The 18,213-nt window shown below is 45.4% G+C and overlaps 1 protein-coding gene across 2 annotated transcripts in view; it reads left to right on the plus strand.

The window, feature by feature from the left end:
* The window catches only part of LOC138569772 (integrin beta-1), a 420,457-nt gene that overhangs the window by 296,159 nt on the left and 106,085 nt on the right, over nucleotides 1-18,213 (plus strand). For both annotated transcript variants that reach the window (XM_069648057.1, XM_069648056.1), the window contains exon 14: nucleotides 9,833-10,065. In XM_069648057.1, the coding sequence (XP_069504158.1) occupies nucleotides 9,833-10,065 (233 nt within the window). The remainder of the gene's footprint in view (nucleotides 1-9,832; nucleotides 10,066-18,213) is intronic.

The raw sequence follows: 18,213 nt of genomic DNA on the forward strand, positions 1-18,213 counted from the left end.
AGACTCAAGAGGACCTGCATTTTGAGCCATCCCGCCCATTGCTGCGACCTTGCATTGCTGCAATACCCTGGGACCTGGAGCTATCGTGCGGAGCAGTCTTCCGAATCTCGCTGAACCTTCGTGGGCATCCTGGTGGATCTCCAGAGACACAAATCGATTCCAGAAAGTCCCCTCAACAGAGTGCTGGACCTTTGGAACAACGACAATTCAACTGCGATTTTTCTGTCTTCTGTGCTCCTTGAAAAGACACCAAATCCGCAGAACCACATTCAGCCGTGAGGGAAACATTGCCTAGAGCCTTCTTCATTGATCCCTGCTGCAAAGTTCCCTCTGAGGTCTTGTTTTTAGTCACCATGACAAGGAATCCACTGACCGGATATTTGGCTGCAGATCCTGAAATCATCCTGCTGCAATATCTTCAATGCTGAGGTGCTGTGTTGGCTTGGGTATGTACTTCCCTTAAGTCTCTTAGGATTTCTGTGTAGCTGTAGTGTTTTCTGTGATGGGGAGGTCTCTCATCCAGTCCACCCAGCCCCACTGCTAGAATCCTGCTAGGGTGTCTTCTGCGAAGCCCCTGGACCCTCTTCTAACTCGAAAGTAAAGTACTCGCCTGTTTGCCCAGTTTTCCTCAGGAACTCTGACTTTTGCTACTAAAGAACCTATTCTGACACCGCCTGTTGGTCACTAGTCCTGGTGACAACTCCCTCCCCCTCCCCCCCTTCTGCCACTGAGAACACTCCTGCTCCAAGAATAAGGGAAAGACTTTTAGGGTTTTAGGGGATTGGGCCTGTTGCCTAGAAAATAAAATAAGTGTTTTAAAGTTATTTACTTGTAAAGAGTTGGTTGGCAACTGTAACTCTGAGAGTGAACAGTTACAAAAGTTCTTACTTACCTTGGATGTGTGATGCACTATTCTTAAAAGTATGGTTAACATCTCGTCTTCCTTAAACTGTTTTGCCAGTCTAATAGAAAGTAGCTGTGAAGGTATATTACTCCTGTTATTAGGTTGTGCCTCTTCCCAAAAGTAATGTGTGGGTTCGCCAGATTATTCCTGCAGGGTAATTGTGTAAGTGTCCTCCAACTGTTGGTATCTTCAGATTAGTACTTTGAGGGTAATTGTATGAGTGTTCCCCAACTTAGTCTTGCTTCCCCTGACTTGCTGCTAGCCTTTCCAGAATAAGTCTGCATTAGAGTGTTGCCTAACTAGAATAACTGAGTCATTCAGTAAAGTGTAACATTGGGTTCTACTTTCCCTTTCCTAGAGTCTGTGGTTCAAACTGTCCCTGATAAATCATACTTCAGTTATCCTTATAGCTGGGAAAGATCTAACCTGGACTGCTTGTGAGATATACAAAGTAGATGGGTTTTACTTGTCTTGAGTTAGCTGTGTACCTTCCCAAAAATACCAAAAATAAGTTGCAAGAGTTGCTGCTTATCTCTATCTGTGGGTCACTGATCTCAAACGCACCTGTAATTGAATGGTTTTCCTCAACTAGTGTAATGTTTTACTGCACCTGGAATAAGTGTTCCACTATTCGCAAAAAGTATATTGTCCAGTTGACTGTGATTTGTAGTGAGAGTCAGTGTATGGGTCTACTGCCCTTCCTTTGCTGAATGTAAATGTTACGGTAACCATTGGTTTTTACTCCCCAAGAATAGGTATGACCTATACTGAATGTGTATGACAAGGTTTTGACTTCCCTAGAACTACTGTCGGGGGTTCTAAATAAGGTGTATAATTTGGTCTGTGTACCTTCAAGTATAGTATTGTGTTTTTATAATTGTAATTTCATATAATGTGTTAGTGCTTACTTACCCTTAGATGTATCTGGGCCTACCTGTATTTGAATAAATCCTTTATTTTTACAATGCAGTGTTTGTGTTTCTTTGGATCATTTGTATTACTATTTCATTTGTACTGATTCTAGAGCCCTCTCTCCCTCCTAAAATGAGCCTGTCTGCTCTGTCTATGCTACCATGTACTCATAGAGCCTTATACTAAGAGTGGAGTCTTGTACTGCCTCAGTTGAATGGTTTTACTAAGCCCTTAGTTGGACCTCAGAAAAACTGTCCTAACAATTGTATGTAGTAACCCTGTGGCAGACTACACCAGCCTTGTCCTCTTGGTAATGGGTAACCCACCGTTTGGTATAGGTCTGCAGTACACAAGTTGGTAGAGTGACTGACAGCCATACTGATCTTGTGGGGTAAATGTGATCTGTAGAGATGTAACACTGAGATTAACAATGACAAGTTTCCAAATAATAAGGTTTTCTAGTAAAATAATTATTCAACGGTTGGTTTTAAGTAAGCCTTCTTTAGAAAGGATAATGTGCAACAATAAAAATACACTTCTTATCCTTCCTTAGATTTAAGTTAAGCAAGTTGATATATTTTGGGATGTCTTCCTACAACCTGAGGTGACTTCAGTTACTTGGACATTGATATATCACTTTTTACACTTCATGCAATACTGAGGTTGTGGGAAAAGGTTAGGGAAGGAAAAAGGTTAACAGGCTCTCAAAGCATGTGAATACTTTACAATCTCCCAATGAAGTCTAGGTTGGACCTTTCCCAGCAATACAAGTTAAACGTATGCACCACCTACGAGGGACAGTTAAAACCAAGTCAATGGGTCAGAAGAGTCTGCAGGGAGCCAGGACAGCCAAAGTCACTTTGCACTATGTCTAGGGAGCTGAGACACTTCTTTAGATAGCACAAAGGTCTTGCACAATGTTTTTAGAGTTTGTAGAAAAAGAATCACTGTTGGGCCACAAGCTGTTCTGCTTGTGAAGGGCAATGTTGCACACAACTCTGCAGAAAGCAGCTGCTGCAAATCTACAGTGAGAAAAAGCAAGCTTCAGACAAGAGGCGAGTACCCCTTCGGTCAAGACAGTACATCAGGTTGGAAGAGGATCCAGCTGGCTTCTGTTCAGGTTGCAGTCCTGCAGGTCCTGGGTTCCTGGGCCTCAGTCGTGGGGACAAGAGGACAGAAGTCTGCAGGAATCCTGCACTGCAGTTCGAATGTCGCTAAGGGCTCTTTCCAAATCCTGACACCTGGCACTCAGTTCCAGCAGTAACGCCAGCAGGAAGAGGGGTTCCAGCAGAGTTCGTCTTGGGGTCAGTTGGTCCCTCCAACCCAAGGGAAGAAGTTGTCCATTCCGAGCTTCTCTTGTCAATTGGAAATGGGTGACCATTTTGTCAAAATGCCCCAGTCTTTTTGCCATTTTCGGTTTGTGAAGTCTTTCTTGGGTTTTACTCTGTGCGTTGAGACAGGTTTGAGCCCTTTGTTCTGCCTTTGGCGGGCTTCAGGCCTGAAGCCCGCCCCTGGCTCCAGTGTGTCAAAGGCCAGGATGTGAGGGAGGATCCCTAAAATCCCCTAATTTGTCTCTAGGAATACCTGAATGAAACTAGTCCCGATTGGCTGGCTGTCCCAAAACGACAGCCACACTGCTGTGATTGACAGCCTAGGCTGTACATGAATGGGAGAAACCTGCTTAAAGGCAAGGGTTTTGGGACTACAGGCTTTTTAAATTCCTAGACCCAGAACACACTTCTTCCTATAGAGTTCTGGAGGGGTTACCTAGTACCTAGTGTCTAGTCAAATGCTACCATTTCCTATCGAAATGGCAGGTGGCAGTGGTTTTACAACAAACTACCATGATTTTTTCCCCGACTGTGAACACCGGTAGCTAAAAATCACGGAAACCATGTTTTCAAGATGGTGCCTTAAGCCCCTTTGTTTAAACAGGTCCCGGTCTTCTTTTTCGCCATTTCTTTTTGGAAAGGTCCTAGAGTTTGTCTCTACGCGCCAATCCAGGTTTGGTCCCTTTGTTCGTACGCGTTTGGCGAGCTTCAGGACTGATGACCGCCTCTGGCACCAGAGTGTCTGGGGTGGGCAGGAAGTGAGGGAGGTGCCCAAACTCCCTGTGCTTGGTCTGCTAGGAGACCCAAGTGCACTCTGGCGTGATTGGCTGGCTGACTGTCCGGCAAGGACAGCCACCCTGCTGGGTGAGTGGCAGCTAAGCTGGAATGAAAGGGAGAAAACTGTTTAAAAGTCCAGTCTCTTAGACTGGAAAGCAGAGTCGACCACTGGAATGAAAGAACCAAAGACGAGCTGGTAGAAGACGGCTGCTGTAACTCCTGGACCTTTGGTTTGCTCGGTGAAGCCCTGCTGCAGGTCCGAATTGCCAAGTTCATCTCGACGGAGAAGCCCTGTCAAGGACGACTTATCCCCTTTTGAGTTGTTGGGACCAATCAACTCGTAGGCCACCTGGATACCATTCGGGAGCTGTTTAGGATTAACCAGGGGGAAGGACACCAGCTTGTGCTACTCGAACCGAAGATCTTCCATTTTGCGAGCTTGTTTGACCCGTCCCCGTGCGCAGTGCAGGAGTCCCCCGATGTCCTCCCTCTTTTCTCCACGACTGAGGCTCAGGAACAGTGAGATCTGCAGGAACTGCCAGGAACCAACGTCTTCAGCTGCCTCTTTTTTTCTTCATACAAAAGTACTGTGCCAACCCAATTGAGAGAACTTGCCTCTCGCAGTGAAAGTTCGATAAAATTTCCCAACTTGAAGGCCTAATCTGCTTGTGACCCAACATATGATTCTTTTTTGTACAAACTACTTCTGAGATAATTGGCAAAACTTTACTGTTTACTACAAGAACTGCTCTTTCCTATCCAAGACACTAGCCCATTGATTTTGGCCTAGGCCTATTGAACTGAATAGAGTCCTCCAGTGAACTGAAACTATTTGCAGTGCCTAAAATAGTATTTGTGATCTATTCACGTGTGCCTTTTAACTCCCATTCAAAGTAACTGAACATTTTGCTCCTATTTCAGGGGAGCCTAATTTTCTCAAACATATGGATTAGGTATTGAAGTGTATTTGTGTATGATAAGTTGCCTTCCTCTAGTGAATGTTTTCTAAATGACTGTAATAAATAAATAAGTGTTTTACCAAGAAACCTTGAGTATAAGTGTCTACTTGAACCACTGTGATTGTAAGACCTCTGTGTAACATCCTTGTCCTGCTCACATTCCCTCTTGAGATGAGCCTGGCTGCTCAGCTCGCTACCAAAAACTTTGTAGTAGAGACTTGTACCAAAGGTTGGTTTTTCTTACACCTTGAAGTCCTAATTGTATGTGGTGGTCCCAGAAGGTACTGCATGCAATTCTGCCTAACACCTCAGTGGAAGTTTTGTCTTCACCGGGAATCCTTTGTATTCCATGCGCGGCTCCAGAGTGTCTGGGAAGGCAGGAAGCAAGGGAGGAGTCCAAATATTCTACAGCCCCTTGTCATTCACCTTTACTGAAAGGAACCAACTCCCAGATATTCAGTGACAAGTATTCAAATAAACACTTACACACAAGGTTTCTTGAATAAACCATTATTAATTTATCTGTCAGTTAGAATAAGCCTTCTTCAGATAGGATATGGCATTTGTAACGCGCCTATACACAAGTGTTTCAAGGCGCGACGAGGCAGGGAGGGGGGGACAAAGGGAAGACGGACAACGATCTTACTAGGCCAGGTGTCATTCAGATCGCTCAAGTGCATGGGCAGAGAGGAAGGGAAAGTGCAAGGGGAAAGTGCAGTACAGGGGTAGTAGAATAACAAGATAAATTAAAAAGGGCCAGCTGGTGGCAAGTGCAAGCTAAGTGCAGACAAGTGCTGGGAAGGGGGGGGGGCAAGTGCTTCAGAGGGGAGTAATATAAAAGCAACACACAAATACACTTCAAAACTACACTCCTAGTTTCTAAATCAGTAAAGACCCTTTTGGGATGGCCCACAGTCACAACCTACATCCTCAGGTGACTTCAATAGCTAGGCTCGGTCAGTCCTGCTTCCTGTGACTTCAATAGCTAGGGTGCTGGGGACCATAATATCTTACTGTAGCATTTGGAAGATGCTTAGGATTTGGTCAAAGGAAAATTAGAACACACAACAGAGCACAAATATTCTTAAGCAGGCAAATACTGTTGGAGCTCCTAAGCAGTCATTGAGTGTAACAGGTTAAGCCAAAGTCAATGGGCAAAAGTCTACACGAGTTGAAGCACTTCTGGTAGGTAAGTAGAAAAAGTCTTTGCACAATGATTTTGAACTCTTTGAAGCAAAGAAGAATCTACTACTACTTGCGAGTAGTAGATGCAAGCAACTCTACAATAATAGGTAAGGAATTAAGAAAAACTGCAGCAGATGACTCCTGTGCAGCTCTGCAGATCTCACTATTCCCGGGCCTCAGTCGTGGGAACAAGAGGGAGGACTTCGGGGGACTCCTGCACTGCAATGGGACCGTCACCACTCGCAACGGGCAATCTTCAAACAAGTGGCCCTTAAGTGTTTCAGCTCCTCGTGACTACCGCAAATAGCAACACTGCAGTTCCTGGCTGTCAAGAAGGACTTTCCTTGCTTCTGGGGTCCCGCACTCTGTTGTGGGGACTCTGACTCGGTCAGCCCTGCTTCCTGGGAGTCCAGAAGACCTTCCTGGAGCTCTTGGCCAACTTAAAAGCAACGCACATAATCTGGTGTTCCTCTTCCTGGCTATTCATTTTACAGCAGCAACTCTGTGGAAATGCAACCAGCTCCGAGAAGATGTCCAGGTGGCTTGCTTTGGAATTGATTGGTCCGACCAACTGAAGAGAAGTTGCCCTTGCAAGGGCTTCTCTGTCGATAAGAATTTGGAGTTTCAGCACAGTAGCAGAGCTTCACCGGGCCAACCAACGGTCCAGGAGTTGCAGCAGGCGTCTCAAGTTCTTCTTCGGTTTCTTCGTCCAGCGGTAGACTGCCTTCCAAGCCAAAAGCCTTGCCCTTTATTCAGGTTTCTCCCATTCATTCCAAGCCTAGCTGTCAGTCACCCAGCAGGGTGGCTGTCCATGACAGTCAGTCGGCCAATCACCACAGAGTGCATTTGGGTCTCCTAGGAGTCTAAGCACAAGGAGTTTCGGGCACCTTCCTCACTTCCTGCCTACCTCAGACACCCTGGAGCCAGAGCCAGGCTTCACTTGTGAATCCCGCCAAATGCAAAAGGAACAAAGGGACCAAACCTGGTTTGCCGCGCCGAGTAAATCTCAAGGAGGACTTTTCCACAAAGAAAAGATGAAAAAAGACCACCAGGGCCATTTTGACAAACATGGCACCGTTGGGTGCTTTACTGCAGCTGCGAACGCAGCCCGCTGTAAATGCACACCACAGTAGTAAAAGCGAAACCACTGCCACCAGCCATTCAGTGAGGAAAGGGTAACATAAAAATGTTACCTTAGAAGCTAGACAAAGGGGATACTAGGTAACCCCTCCAGCACCCTATTGTAAGATGGTGTGTGCTGGGTCTAGAAAGTTACAAATGTAAGTAAAGTCAATTTCACTTTACTGCTCTGGGAAACAGTAGTTTATCCCAGAGAAGGTATTTAAACCTTTGGGAAATCTGGAAGACTTCTGTGTCACTGCACTGAAGCTGCTGTGTGACAGTGTAAAAGATGATGCCTATGGAGTTTGTCAGACTCCACAACCAAAAAGAAACCTTGTTCAAAATCACATTAAAATACATGAGAGAGTGGGGGGAAAAAGGATCTCGCTCTCTCCAGGTTAAAAAAAAAAATAAAGTCCCAAAGTTGCTAAGGGTCTCTAAGGTGGAGGGAATGAGAACTTTTCGGAGAATTCTACTTAACAGCTGTAACATTAATTCTCCTCAGTTAGAATTCAAGTGTTACAATAAAGCAGGTGACATCATTTGAGGTCAGTATGACATTTATATAGGTAACATCTTTGCAATATTGAGTTTCTCAGGAAGGAAAGATTGGGGTTAGATCAGAACAGACTGATAGGTTATAAGAACACTTCGATTCTCCCAAGGGATGCAGGCAATCAATTATCCCAGCATTAAAGTTTTCAACATTTAAGACCTGCAAGGGAACAAGCACTGCCAAAAGTCAAAGTTCTGATGATGATCTTAAACAAATGTTCTTAAATAGTCAGTGTTCAGAAAAGGTATCACAGCAACTCAGCACAAGCTCTTAGGCCAATGCAGGTAAGTTGAAAGTCAACTTGGTGTTGGGTTAAATTGCACCCCCAAAGGAAGCACATCAAATTGCAAAAGGATGAAATACCCCAACCCCCACAGTACCTTGAACGTGTTCCAGCTGGTTGCCTTCACGATGCAATAAAGTAGACCCTTGATCTTGGTCATGGTAATGAAAGGGAGAACGTCTGGCGGGCTCTTGCGGCAGCACTCATGAGAGGGACTCTGCAGCAATGGATTTCTGTCGATTCAGCAGCTCTTTGTGGCTTTGGCACCTTTTACTCCACGCCAACAAAGAACAAAAAGCTCTGGTTAGAATTTTCCTGACCCCTTGGCCCTAGAACCTGGTGAGGGGACTCTGGATGCTCATTTTTTGCTTCTGTAGGGTGCTCTGGATGCCCACAAAGATCTGACCAGATTTGGACTTCGGAAGGCAATGCACTCGCAAGTGGTCGAGCTACCCCGGGTATTGGGCTTCTGCAGCCTTGTAAAGTCACAGCAAGTTGGGGGTTGCGCCATAATAGTTTGTCTCAAGGATAGTTGGTCTCACCAGCCTAATGAAGGAAGTCCTTTACGGGGTCTTCCTTGTCGATTTGAAAACTGGGTCAGCACAGCTGCAGGGCTTCACCGGACAATATGTGGTCCAGGGGGGTTCTGCTGGCATCTTCTGCTTCGGATTCGTTCCTCCAGTGGTCGACTCTTGTAGTCCCAAAACCCTTGCTTATTTTGCAAGTTCCCATTCATTCAAAGCCCTAGGATGTTAATCACACAGCAGCTGGCCAATGGAAACTTGTTTCACTCAGGCACACCTATAGACAAAAGGCGCGCGTTTCGGGACCCTGCCTCACTTCCTGCCTTTCCAGACACACTGGAGCCTGGGCGGGCTTCAAGGCTGAAGCCCACCAAAGGCAAACTACACAAAGGACTCAAACCTGATGCAAACAGAGTAAAAGCCTAGAAGAAAGTGACAAGAAATGGTGAAAAAAGACGGGGGCCATTTTGGGAAAATGGTCACCCTTGTGGGCAGTACTGCAGCTGAGGCAACAGCCTGCAGCTACATGTCACTTGGTAATAAAAAAAGAAACCACTGCCACCAGCCATTCAAGAGGGTAAGGTTAACAAAATGTTACATGAGGAATAGGTTAAAAGAATTACTAGGTAACCCTTCCCCTCTCAAGCCCCCTCCCCACCCCCTGTTCCCGGCTCCCAGCATTCCACATAGGGTGGTGTGTGCTGGACACATAAAGTAAAGGTAAGTAAGACGGGGGTCATCTTACTATTCTTGGGAGCAGTGGTTCACCCAAGAAAATGTTGTTAAACAGACTTCACAGTGGCACTGCAAAAAAGGTTCTGTGCCACAATGCGAAAGCAGATGCCTATAGTTCACCAGACTCAATACAGTAAGGAACATGGAAAATCATAGTCCGGGAGGGGGGGGGACACATGAGTAAGTGAAAAAGGTCCCACTCACTCAGGAGTAGACATTTTAAAAGTCCCGAGCCCAGCAAAAGAGCTGTGGTTCTCCAAGGTTAAAGGGAATTGGCACAGAAATTAAAATGTTCCTAACAATCTTCCAGATCACAACAGCACCCATGCAAAATCTCTGGAGTGCCAGTCCATGTGAGGGCATATGTGGGCTGTAGGAAGCGTCTAATATTTTACTAAGATCTTGTACTTTTTATAAAACCAACAAAGTTTGGACACAAAGTTGGACAAATCTTAACCATTGAGACTCTCCGATTACGAGAACCAACTTGTTAAGCCACACTTTGCAAATTGTACTAATATGGCTGGTTTATCTTTATCAACAGGGAATGTGTACAGTGCAGAGCATTCAACAAAGGAGAAAAGAAAGATGTATGTGCTCAAGAGTGCATGTATTTCAACCATACCACAGTAGAAAGTCGGGACAAGTTGCCACAGCCAGGGCAGGCTGACCCACTGACTCACTGTAAAGAGAAGGATGCTGATGACTGCTGGTTCTACTTCACATACTCTGTGAATGCAATCAATGAAATCCTTGTCCATGTGGTAGACAAGCCAGGTAAAAATACAGTTTCCATTTACGTTTTCCATACACTAATTGTTCCTCAAAAGCTTTGGGCCTTATTGACTATCTTGTGCATTCCCACCAAAGTTGTTCTTTACGCTTGCTTTTTACAGCTCTTCGTGGCTAAACAAAAAGAACCTAGTAGGGTTATTGGGTTAGTGATTACATCGGTCTTCAGTCCAGTCAACACAATTTATTTTCTTTTTATATAAGGTCTTTATATAAGGTCTCTGTTGGGAATGTTTTCTTTTTTGGCAACTTTCCCACCATATTCTATGGATCCCCCCCACCTCCAACGTTTCCCTGTCCTGAGTTTTCACAAGGAAGTGAAACTTCAGATTAACTCCCCTGGCCTTTTGCTCATTTTGTTATGGGAGAACTGATCAGTCCTTCAGCCTACCAGTACTGGGGAAACTGTTTCCTTTTTCTCTTTTGACTTTTTTGGTAACTTTTTAACAGTGCACACATCTTCCAATGCAGTGGGTATATGTTTGCATCACCCTCGTTTTTAACACTTGCAATTTTTTGGTCACTTTTATATATGCCTAAAGACAGGCTTGTGGCAGGAAACATATTTTTACTATTTTTGGTTTATTTCTAGTTTGCACATTCGCGTTTAATGCATCTGGCTACTATAAGTGGCTTGTGCCCTAAAATGCCTACTCCACACGATTTCCGCTTGTTATTTGGCTATATTGTTGTATAACCACCTTCCTGCCTTCTCAAGTTAGGAAATCCCATGTATGTTAATGCACTGCCCAGGAAAGCTACTTCCAACCTGTCTTGACACGTTCTCGAGGATCCAGCTATGCTGTGTGTTAGGGGAGTTTTTCTAAAGTCTACCAACAGGTGAGAACTATACCTTGGTATACAGGCCCCAACTCTTTTGTATACATCTGTACTAGCCAAAGGTTTGGTAGAATGGCACAGTAGTCAGACTTATTTTAGGATTAGGATGTGAGCTGTAGGTAAGTACAATGAACTCATTAAATGCAGAGGCCCAAAGAAACAGTTGAGTAAGAATTTGTAGAGTCCAACTGGTATGGGACTTTACACGACTTATTTCTTGGTATTGGATAACCCACCTTTTAATATAGGCCTGTACTACACACGTTGGTAAAGTGACTGAGCAGCCAGGCTTATATTAAGAGGGGTAATTTGAGCTGTAGAGCTGTACAATGAAATCAATAAATACAGGTATCCAAGTAAACACTTAGAGTTTTAGTATAAATATTTCTATATATACATGGATAATTAGTCAATCAGCAACTAATAGTAACATTAATCCCAAAGTTAGGATTAAATTCAACAAGAGCAATAAAGTAGGTGAGAACTTTTCATGTTATACATATTCCAGCACATTGAGTGATGTCATCTGAGGTCAGTAATAACACTTATTGCAATATTGAGTTATAAGAAGTTCAATGTTAGTCCGATCAGAACATACTTTGTACTTAGAAAAACAGTTAAATTCTCTGAGGGATGTAGGCAGTCTTTTATCCCAGCAATAAGTGTTCAACAATTAAAACTTGTAAGGGAACAAGCACTGCCAAAGTCAATATGCCAGTTCAAAGTGCTGATACTCTCTTGTTAGAAAAATTATTTTAAATAGTAGTTGAATAGAAAAATCACAGAAGCTCAAGAGGAGCCACCTTGAAGAAGCACAAGCTGGGAGGCCAGTGCAAGTGAGTTGAGGTCAACTCAAAAGGGTTTAAAATACTACTCCCAAGCTAGGAAACGCCACAATTGGCAAAAAGTAGATGTACCCCAAACCCCACAGTACCTGTGAACTGAAAAATGTGTTGCAGTTGGATGCCTTCCTGTTGCAGTGTAGCAGACCATCGTTCCTGGTCCTTGGACATGGGGAGAGAGAAGAGAAGAGATCTTAGTCAGATGTTGTCCTCCAGTGGTCGACTCTGCCTCTAGTCCCAAAAACCTTGCCTTTGAGGCAAGTTACATCCATTCATAACCCGTGGCTGTCCTCCCAGGCAGCCAGCTGGCCAATCAGAACTGATTTCACACAGGCATATTTACAAAGGGTGGAATTTTCGGTACCATCCCTCACTGCCTGCCTTTCCAGACACACTGGAGCCTGGGCGGGCTTCAGGGCTGAAGCCCACCAAAGGCAAAATGCACAAAGGACTCCTACCTGATTCAAACAGAGTAAAAGCCCAGAAGGAACTAACTTGAAAGAAATGGCAAAAATATAGAAGGCTGGGGCCGTTTTGGGAAAATGGTCACCCTTGGGTGCTTTAGTGCAGCTGAGAAATCTGGCTGCAGATATATGGCACCAGCCATTCAAGTTAGTGCTGTGTCACAATGCAAAAAGCAGGTGCCTATGGAGTTTACCAGACTACATTAAACAGTAAGAAACTCATACATCCTAGTCAGAAAAAGCATGTGTGAGAAACGGTTCCACTCACTCGGGAGTTAAAATTAAAAAGCCCTGAGTCCAGCAAAAGAGCTGGTGATCTTTAAGGTTAAAGGGAATTGGCACAGAAAGGAAAATTCTCCCTAACAAACTCTCACACACTTCTAGTTATAGTAAAATGTTTATTTTATATGCACAAGGCAGTGTTATATTCAGGTAAGCAAGTACTATTTCATCTAATCTACACACTAGAAAACATAAGCAATACTTCAGGTGAGAAAACCAATAGAGAAATGTACAACTCATGAACACAGTTCAATGTAAGTAATCTCACTTATTATAGCAACTCAGAAAATAAATGTTTTGTTCTCCAGCATGGGGTCTGGCATGGATTCACATGCTCATGAAAATTCCCTGTCGTAAGGCTGGGAATCCTCAGTAAAAGAAAAGTTTCACTTTCACACTGTATTTCTTCTCTAAACCAATCACTGTCTTCTGGATCATACTGCCCCCAGCCAATGACAGTCCTCTCCCTTAGCCCCTCCTCTGGCAGCCTTCTTCGGATTTTTACTGAATGCTTCAGTGTTGGGAGTCCTCGTTTTGCTCTGTGAGCTACTTCTACGTTTTTTTTTCTTCATTTTTCGACGGAAAGAAATTCTATTTGTGTTTCAAAAAGATCCTGTGTGCTCTTATCTCCATCAGCCGAAGGCAGGCTTCCGTTGTCAGTGAATTTCAGTGCCCCTCAATGGTGAAGATAGTCAACATTTCCAGAAGGCCATCGTGCCTACTTTGCGCCCTCCGGCCATGACGGAGGAGAAGGAAGATCCCTCTTCAGGCTACGGAACGTGTTTGTGGAGGGGGAAAAAAAACAAGACTTCTGTCTTAGTGGTAGGCAAAGTTTGTATGCAGTGCCTTCTGGGACTACTACACACAACTCTGACTACAGGTATAGGTAACCCAAACTTTGGTATAAGCTTGTATTACACAGTTTTGGTAGCATGTTGAGCAGCCAGGCTTAGCTCAAGATGGGTAAATGTGAGCTGTAGTGGAGGTATGCAGAGATTAAGTTGCAGGTATTCAAATAAACTCTTACACTCAAGGTTGCTTGCATAAACAAATATTAATGTATCTGTCAGTTATAAAGCCTTCTTCAGAAGGGAGCAATAGAATAGTAACACACAAATGTTCTTCAATACTGTACACTGAGTTTCTTAATCAGTAAAGACCCTTTTGGGATGGCCCACAGACACAACCTACACCCACAGGTGACTTCAATAACTAGGGTGCTGGGGACATTAATATGTTACTGTTGGCATTTAGAATACTCTTTAAAAAAGTTGGTAAAAGGCAAATGTTAGAAAAACAAGAGACCACAAATATGCTTAAGCAGGCAAGTACTTATAGATTTTCCTAGAAGAGTTATTCAGTTCAATCGGCTAAGCCAAAGTCAATGGGCAAAAGTCTTGTATAGGATGAAGCACTTCTGGTAAGTCAATGTGAAAGTCTTTGCGCATGTTCTTGGGAGTCTTTGATGAAAAGAAGAATCAAATGTAGGGCCACGAGCTGATTAGACTTGTGAGTTGTAGAAGTTTCAAGCAACTCTACAGTAAGAGGTTAGGTCTCTTAGACTTGTTTTACAGTGCCTTAGAAATGAAGAAAAGATGCAGCTGATGACTTGTTCCTGTGCAGCTCTGCAGATCAGTGTTCCTGGGCCTCAGTCGTGGGGACAAGACGGAGGACGTCAGGAGGCTCCTACAATGCACTGGGATGGTCAAAACTCTCAACCGGCAAACTTCACTTTCAGTGGCTGTTCAGTGTTTCAGCTCCTTGCGTCTACCGCAAATGCAAACACTGCGGTTCCTGGCTGTCAAGATGGACTTTCCTTGCTTCTGGGATCCCGCACTCTGTTGAGAGGGCTCAGGCTTGGTCAGTCCTGCTTCTTGGTAGTCCAGAGGATCTTTCAAAAGCACTAGGCCAGCTTAAAAGCAACGGACACAATCTGGTGTTTCTCTCCCTGGCTATACGGCTTCCATCAGCAACTCTTTGGAAATTCAGCCAGCTCCGAGATGGATGTCCAGGTGGCTTACTTTGGAGTTGATTTGTCCCACCAAATCAAAGGGAGAAGTCGTCCTTGCAGGGGCTTCTCTGTCGATGCGAACTTGGCATTTCAGCACTGCAGCAGGACTTCACCGGGCAAACCAACGGTCCAGGAGTTGCAGCAGGCGTCCTCTTCAAGCTCTTCGGTTCCTTCGTCCAGTGGTCGACCTATGCCTTCCAAGCCAAAGACTGGCGTTTTATTCAGTTATCTCCCATTCATTCCAGCCTAGCTGTCAATCACCCAGCAGGGTGGCTGTCCTTGCCGGACAGTCAACCGGCCAATCACCACAGAGTGCATTTGGGTCTCCTAGGAGACTAAGCAGAGTTTTGGGCGTCTCCCTCACTTCCTGCCTACCCCAGACACTCTGGAGCCAGAGGCGGGATTCACAAGTGAAACCCGCCAAAGGCAAAATGAACAGAGACCAAACCTGGTTTGGCAGAGTAAATCTCAAGAAGGACCCTTCCACAAAGAAATGGCAAATAAAAACCGGGAGCCATTTTGACAAAGATGGCGCCCGTGGTTGCTTTACAGCAGCTGTGAACGCAGCCTGCGATAAATGCACACCATGGTAGTTCAAACAAAACCACTGCCACCAGCCATTCAATGAGAAAAGGGTAGCATAAAAAAGTTGCAGGAGGCTAGACAAAGGGTGTACTAGGTAACACCTCCAGCACTCTAAGAAAGTGTGTGCTGGGTCTAGAAAGCTACAATGGGAAGTAAAGTCAATTTCACTTTCCTGCTCTGGGAAACAGTAGTTTTTTATCCCAGAGAAGGTATTTAAATCTTTGGGAAACCTGAAAGACTTCCCTGTGTCACTGCACTGAAGGTGCCGTGACACAATGTAAAAGATGATGCCTATGGAGTTTGTCAGACTCCACAACCAAAAGAAACGGAGGTAAAATCCATATTAAAATACATGAGTGGGGGGAAAAGGGTCTCTCTCTCTCCAGGTAAAAAAAAAAAAATCAAGTCCTCAAAATCCAGCAAAGTTGCTGGGGCTCTCTAAGGTGGAGGGGATTAGCACATTTCTGAGAATTCTCCCTAACAATCCGGACCACAAGGAAGGCGAGTGCGAGATCTACTTTGGCTTCTCCAAGAAGACGATGGATCGGCACAGTAGTCTAGCGGCGTGGCTGAACGCCAAGGCCTCTGTCCCGTGCTCTGAGCAGGTCATGCCTCACCCAGGACCGGCCGGTCCAAGGAGCATGCTTCGAAGTCCTTTAAGGGCGCCTCATCCATGGGGGCCCAAGACAAAGCCAAAAAACAAGTCCAGTTCCATTGAGCTTGCTGTGGAAGCGGGTCTGCGATGGGCAGGGCGCGATCGACCTCGAGCGATCGAGCTCCTCCTCGAAAAGGAAATCGTCCAACCCGGCTAAACTGCAGGAGAAGCCTGAGAAGCCAGGGACATAGACGGCCGACCTGCCCAAGACAGCTTGTCGCCGATCAAGCTGGTGGCGGCTGCTCTCACAAAGGCAAAAGGGGCCGACCCCATGAAGGTAACCCCACAGCGCCGAAGGCAAGAAGCCACCACAGTGACTTTGACAAAGTCTGCTGGCATGCCGGAGAAGAGGATGCCATCTGAGCCCGGCTCCGACCCCTCAGGGTGGAAAGTGGGGAGGTACAGGGGGAGTCCCAGGCATTGTATTTGTATTTTATTATATTTATATAGCGATTTACGCCAAAGCGCTTTACATTATAACAAGAATACATTGTCCCAGGCCATGGACATTTCGTCCACAGACAAGGACCTGGAGTCCTTGCACACGGTCCACCGGGACGTGTACATGTAGGTGGAGGACAACAGCAACAGGGCCTAGTGTTCCGATCATGCTAGCTCATCCGAGGGATGTATCTCTAGACATCCTGTTGACCCTTCACACTTTGGTGTCGGGAGATCCAGAAGAGGATGATGCAGGGCCCGTTTTCTATGCCCCATCACACAGCAGGGTGGTTGTCCTACAGGACATGAGGAAAAATGGGGGCAGAGAACATTTTTTTTTTTTTGGTGTGGGGACCTGACTCTGGAGGGTTAGGTAGGACTAGCGAAAAGAGTCAAAGGCTACCCTTGTCATTAACGTATGGGAGGCAACCCTATATTGGCAGTGAGGCTAGATTCCAGGACAGCCAGTCAATTGGAACTGGTTTTGCTCAGACACACCTACAGACAAAGGACATGGAAGTTTGGGGACCCTCCCTCACTTTCTTCCTTTTCAGACATACAAAGGACTCAAAACGGATGCGAACAGAGTAAAAGCCCTGAAGAAACTAACAAGAAATGGTGAAAAAAATAAGACGGGTGGGGGTGGGGTTGGGGGGGGTTCCGTGGGTTCTGGTGACAGGGACCATTTTGAGAAAATGGTCCGTGTTAAGGAGAATCCTCATTTATGTGTTAATACCCTTTAACTTTAGAGACAACCTTTGCTGGACTTTAGGACTTTTCATTTTTATCCCGGAGTGTGTATTTTGATCTGATTTGGACGCTGTGTTTCTTTGTTTTTGGAGTCTGACCAACTCCATAGGCATTCTGCTTTTTGTATTGTGACACACAGCACCCTCAGTGCAGTGTTGCAGAGAAATCCTTTAGATTTCTCTTAAGGTTTAAATACCTTCTCTTGGGTGAACTACTGTTCCCATAGTATTAGGGGCAAATTGACTTAAGTTTTTTCCTATGTAGGTCCAGCACACACCACCTTATGTGGCGTGCTGTGGGGGTTACTTAGTAGCCCCTTTTCCTACTTACTCGCGACTTTAAATGGCTGGTAGCAGTGGTTTAATTTTCCTACCATTGTGCATCGTTACCGCAGGCTGAACCATCCCCTAACCCCCCCCCCCCCCCCCCACCTGCTGTATAGCACCCATGGGTGACCATCGCGTTAGGCAGAGTTTGTATGCAGTACCTTTTTGGGACCACTACACAAACTATGACTACAGGTGTAAGCAAAACCAACCTTTGGTATAAGTCTGTTCTACAGTTTTTGGTAGCGAGCTGACGAGCCAGGCGTATCTGGTACCAGACAGATGTCCGAAGGGGCGCCTGTATGCAGCACTACCGGCGATACGGCCGAGGGCAACACACTGATCAGGCCCTGTCCTGAGGTGCAGGGTAGATCTCATGCTCCACCACCAAGAGTCGTGGAAGAGGCCCGGCCCAGCGAGGCAAGCACCACGACTTTGGTACGTGGCACGCAGCTCGACAAGATGGCCACCGTGGCAGGCAAGATGGCTGTTCGTCCGATACCACCCCTTGGTGGGGAGCAGGTGGGAGAAAGAGTTTCAAGTTGGAACTGGTCTCAACCAGGTACATGGCCTACAGCTTTTCCATCAGCATTGCAGAGCATACTTGTCCCGCAACCGACAAGACAGAGCATGCACCGGCCCCAGCAGCCATCTGTTAGGCAAGATTTTATGCAGTACTCTTTGGGTGCACTATAACAACCCTGACCTCCTGACAATAGTAACCCAACCTTTGGTGTAAGTCTGCACTACACAGGTTGGTAGCGTGTGGAGCAGCCAGGCTTATCTCAAGAGGGGTCAATGTGAGCTGTAGGCGAGTTGAGATTCACAGTGACCAGTATTCAAATAAACTCTTACACACAAGGTTTCTTGATAAAACAATTATTAATTCATCAGTCAGTTAGAATAAGCCTTCTTCAGAAGGGAGCAATATAAAACA

Source organism: Ambystoma mexicanum, chromosome 2q, assembly GCF_040938575.1.
Source record: "Ambystoma mexicanum isolate Mex_15411 chromosome 2q, UKY_AmexF1_1, whole genome shotgun sequence".
Taxonomy (NCBI): domain Eukaryota; kingdom Metazoa; phylum Chordata; class Amphibia; order Caudata; family Ambystomatidae; genus Ambystoma; species Ambystoma mexicanum.